The 5,501-nt window shown below is 36.8% G+C and overlaps 1 protein-coding gene across 1 annotated transcript; it reads left to right on the top strand.

Annotated features, from left to right (window-relative positions):
- Window positions 1-299: 299 nt before the first annotated feature.
- LOC147296557 (Pentatricopeptide repeat (PPR-like) superfamily protein) lies at window positions 300-2,069 on the top strand. Its single transcript, XM_086229369.1, has one exon. The coding sequence runs from the start codon at window positions 341-343 to the stop codon at window positions 2,039-2,041; it is 1,701 nt and encodes a 566-aa protein (XP_086085495.1). The 5' UTR covers window positions 300-340; the 3' UTR covers window positions 2,042-2,069.
- The last annotated feature ends 3,432 nt before the right edge of the window (window positions 2,070-5,501 follow it).

Below are 5,501 nucleotides of genomic sequence, written 5' to 3'. Positions count from 1 at the left end.
TGTGAAGTTCAAGTGACAAACTGAGGAGATTTAAGTTTCAGAGAGTAAAGTGAAAAAAAGTGTATCTCACAGGGAAAATGGTGTGAATAAACCTATCTAAAATGTATTCCCTCCCAATTCACATTCACAATCCACACTTTTTAGATCCATCGAATCGGAAGTTACAAAAGCCTAAGAAGCCCAAAAGAAAAACACAGCACTCGCAAACTACAACAGAGGCCCAACAATATAAGAGAGCCCAACCAACAGAACAACAACAACAACAAACGTCTCTAACGATGTAACGACTAACGAACGAAGTGCTCATCGGGAAGACGAGCAAGGAACAACGAGCAGGAAAATGTCTCTGACGAACGAATCTCTTCTCCTCATACAAAAAATGGTGAAAAGCCCGCCACTAAAAGCCTTCTCAATTTTCAACTCCTCCACACTCCAAGGCTTCCAACACACCCACCAATCCATATCCTTTATTCTACACCACCTCCTCTCCTCCAATATGCAAATGCACGCCCAGTCTCTCATTCTACAACTACTCTCTGGTCGATTATCTTCCTCATTCTTCACTCCCTCGTCTCTTCTTCACCATTTAACTCAACCCCATTTGAGTTCGACCCCCACCTATGGTCATCTGTATGAAGCAATCATCAATGCCCATGTCCAATCTCAATTGCCAGAACAAGCCCTTTACTATTTGAAACAGATGGTTGATCAAGGCCTCGTTCCCAGATCAAACACTTTTAACAATCTACTGGGTTTTCTTGTTAAGTCAAAAGATTTTTTAAAAGCTTGGTGGGTTTTCAATGAGTTTAAGGGTAGGGCTGATTTGGATGTGTATAGTTTTGGGATAATGATAAAAAGTTGCTGCGAGGGTGGTGAGTTGAATAAAGGTTTTGAGCTTTTGGTTCAAATGGAGGAAATGGATTGGTCTCCAAATGTTGTTATATACACTACTTTGATTGATGGGTGCTGCAAGAATGGTGATATAGAAAGGGCAAATAAGATGTTTTGTAAAATGGGGGAGTTTGGATTCGTTGCTAACCAGTATACATATACTGTGTTGATTAATGGGTTCTTCAAAAAAGGCAATAAAAAAAAAGGGTTTGAGCTCTATGAGAAGATGAAGCTTAATGGGGTTGTTCCTAACATATGTACTTATACCTGTTTGATTGGTGGCTGTTGCAGAGATGGGAAAATGACTAGAGCTCTGGAACTGTTCGATGAAATGCGTGAAAGAGGAGTGGCCTGCAATGTTATAACATACAACATCCTAATTGGTGGGTTGTGTCGGGAAATGAGGGTTTGGGAAGCTGAGAGGTTTGTGAATCAGATGAAGAGGGATGGTATTAGTCCAAATATAGTTACCTTTAACACACTAATTGATGGGTTTTGTAATCTTGGGAAGTTGGACAAGGCTTTGAGTTTATTTGATCAGTTGAAGTCAAGTGGACAGTCTCCATCTTTGGTGACTTATAATGTTCTAATTCAAGGCTTTGCTAGAGCTCAAAATTCAGCAGGAGTTACTGATTTAGTGAGAGAGATGAACGACCGAGGTATTTCTCCTTCAAAAGTGACATACACAATTTTGATTGATGCCTTGGTTCGATCCAATGACATGGAAAGAGCGTTTCAGATGTTCTCTTCCATGGAGAAGGCTGGTTTGGTGCCTGATGTTTACACCTATGGTGTTTTAATACATGGGTTATGCATGAAAGGTGATATGAAGGAAGCATCGAAGCTGTTCAAATCAATGAGGGACATGCATTTGGAGCCAAATGATGTCATATTTAATATATTGATTCATGGCTACTGCAAAGAGGGTAGCTCTTACAGGGCACTAAGGTTGCTCAATGAAATGAGAAACAATGGAATGGTTCCAAATGTGGCTAGCTACAGTTCCACCATTGGAGTTCTTTGTAATGATGGGAAGTGGAAGGAGGCTGAAGTGCTAGTTAAAGAGATGATAGTGTCAGATTTAAAACCATCAGTTTCTTTGTATAATATAATTTCTAAAGCCAAAGATAATACACTGGTGAAGTTATGAACCTAAAGCTATGAATGTCAATGAAGGACAAGAGATCAGGAAATAAAGTATTGCTATTGTTATAGTACATTGCTCCACTCTGTATCTATAGAAACAATTTTTCCATCACCCATGTGTTGCTATTATTCAATATCAAACAATTGGAAACATCCATGGATGAGCAAATGCGGTTGCTGCCTGCTGGAAACAATTAAAGAAAAGTTTAAAGCGGTTACTGGAAGTTGGTATGGAAATCTGTCCTTGGATGAAATCATCTTCCTAGTTCCTATAGTATCTGCATGAGAGACTCTTTTACAGAGTTCAGTTTCAATGGTAGATAGAGAAAGAGGGTGCCCCTGTCGCACCATTTGTAACTTTTTTCGCATCAGAGTCTACCTTGGAAATGGCGGGAAAAAACAGTAAAAGGGAGTTTGGGTGAGTTAATTACACTTACACTCCTGAAGTTTATCGTTTTTTTCATATACACCCCCTGAGGTTTCAATAATTACACATACACCCCATGAGATTTCAAAACTGTTGCATATAACCCTCTATAGTGAGATAAAAAATGATGAGAAATTATGCAAAAATGCATGCTAAGGGGTAAATGGCCTAATAAGATTACTCAAGGTGTAAGGTCCAACCTCAATACAAATATTTTCTTTTTTGTTTATTTATTTTTTTCTCTTGTAGGGGGTTATATGCAATAGTTTTGAAACCTCAGGGGGTATATGTGTAATTATTGAAATTTCAGAGGGTGTATGTAAAAAGACAATAAACCTCAGGGGGTGTAAGTGTAATTAACTCGAGTCTGGGTACTAAATCAAATAGGCCTCACCAAAAAGCCCAAGGCCCGAAGCCCACCCGAAGCCCGCCCGGCCCATTAGGCCCGAAGCCCGATTTGACCCGAAAATTGGGCCGGCCCGGCCCGGCCCGAAAGTCTCTTGGGTTGGACTTGGGCCATCCCCTTGAAGCCCATGGGCCGCCCGAAGCCCGGCCCGTTTAGGCCCGCCCAAAGCCCAATTTGGAAATCATAACATATTTAATAGGTTTTTTGTTTGTTTACTATAATAAATTATTAATATGCTTATTAAGTTATTATATAATACTATAATGTTAGTAAATAGTAATAGTGTAAACTATGTAATACCATAAATAATGAAGTAATAAACTTTTAAAATTATATACAACATTATAAGTATAATAAAATATAAATGTATATGTGTATATACAACTTTTATAATACAAGTATAATTAAAGTTATTAAACCACAATCGTCATTTCATTAATTCAACGATCTGAACCGTTCATTTTCTATTTTCATAGTCAAAGATCATCCTTACAAAAAATCGGCTAAATCGGAATTCATCTACCCATTCGATTATCATTAGAAAAACCACGATCGTTCATTAATTCGATCACCGTTACATTTAGAAAAATCACTTTTACATCTTCGATTAAGCTAATTTTTTGCAAGAATTCTCTTTGAGTGGAGAACTAAAACATGAACGGTTCGGATCGTTGAAAACAAGATCGATATATGAGCTTCTACATATAAATACACTTGAAGAGTATAATTCTAATAACTTTCCCGTTGAAACCTTATTGTTTCCATAATTATGAAGACCACAACGTGATTTCAACAATCTGACCTGTTCATTTTCTATGTTCATAGTCAAAGATCATCCGTACAAAAAATCGGCTAAATCGAAATTCATCTACCCATTCGATGATCATTAGAAAAACCACGATCGTTCATTAATTTGACCACCATTATGTTACTTTTACATCTCCGATTGAGCTAATTTTTTGCACAAATTATCTTTGAGTGAGGAACTAAAATTTGAACGGTTTGGATCGTTGACAACACAATTGCATCGTTTGTTTATAAAAATATGTAATAAAATATATATAATAATACATATGTACATTTATGTTTTATTATAGTTGTAATGTTGTATATAATTTTAAAAGTTTATTATTTATGGTATTACACTATTACTAACATAATAGTATTATATAATAACTTAATAAGCATATTAATAATTTATTGAAGTAAATAAACGAAAGAGCTATTAAATATGTTATGATTCACAAACTCGACAAATAAACTAGTCAGCTCAGTTGGTTGAGAGTTGAAGCTTGTTATGTGAGGTCTCATGTTCAAATCACAATATAGCCAAAATCCTTTTTTTTTTTTTTTTGAAGATATATATGTGTCTAAATAGGCTTTGGGCCCATTTTGGGCCGCCCGTTCGGGCTTAGACCGGCCCGGCCCTCCAAGCCCGCAAGCCAAAGCCCGATGGGCGGGCCTTGGGCTTGTGTATTAAAGCCCAAGCCCGGCCCGGCCCGGCCCGAAAACCCTATTGGGCTTCTATAATTCAAGCCCGAGCCCGGCCCGAACCCAAAAAATTTGGGTCGGGCTAGCCCGGCCCGGCCCATTGCCGACCCCTAAAATCAAACACGTGTCAAAGTTCATACATCAAAACCAAAAAATAGAAAGAAAACACTTGTTTTCATTCTCTTAACGGTAGACAAACACATTTCACGCACACATGTCGAAAGAGTTTTGGTATTAAATCAAGACATGAGATTCAAATTTTAGAGATAAACTTCTCTACAACAGGAATATAGCTAATTTAGTATCTCAATTCAATAAAATGATGGCACCTATGTTTTTATACTTCATCACATAAAAATTTCTCCAATTTCAAAACATACTATCTCTTAGAATGATGCCAAGTCAGTCCCTCTCCCCGTTATAAGTAAGTTTCTCTCCAAATTTTATAGAACAAATGTCACGCACACATTTTACTCAACCAACCGTAGACAAATTACTTTTTTCATCGTTCTTCCTCTCACACATTCCTCCATAGTGCTCTCACCCAAATTCCAAATGCAACACATCACCATGGCAATGGGTAATTTTTCTCTTCATGTTCCTCTCTCTCTCTCTCTCTCTCTCTCTCTCTCTCTCTCTCTCTCTCTCTCTCTCTCTAACTTTGAATCTATTTCTTTGTTCTTGCATAGTTGCACTTGTTTGAATTTTTGTATACCTCTCATTTTTAATTGATGAGGATACTCCACATATATAGAAATTAAAATAATTATTGATACTTAAGTCTTTTTATTTTCAAAACTTTGATCGGGGATTCAGATCCTCTATTAATCTCTTATGTATTAATCCCACACTAACTAATTAAAACTGTGTCATTTTACAATGTAAGCCTTGATCGGGTATTAGAAGAAGGGGAAATCTTTTGATTTGGTAATTACAAGCATCCCATGGATTATGGATATATCTTTTATTTCTTTGCCACTGTGCATTTATAATTTTATAATGATTTATGTGGTATGGTCATCTTTCTTATTTTCTAAAAAATTAAAGCCTAAAAATAATTTAAATGATTTTCTTATTCTTTTTCTACCCCACTTGTCTAATTTTTCATTTCCCTTTCTTCTCCTTTCATGTCCTTCCTAT

This window comes from Dryas octopetala, chromosome 1, assembly GCF_963921425.1.
Source record: "Dryas octopetala chromosome 1, drDryOcto1.1, whole genome shotgun sequence".
NCBI classification, from domain to species: domain Eukaryota; kingdom Viridiplantae; phylum Streptophyta; class Magnoliopsida; order Rosales; family Rosaceae; genus Dryas; species Dryas octopetala.
Note: the sequence above shows the minus strand (reverse complement) of the source record. Positions and strands in the feature narration are given on the sequence as shown.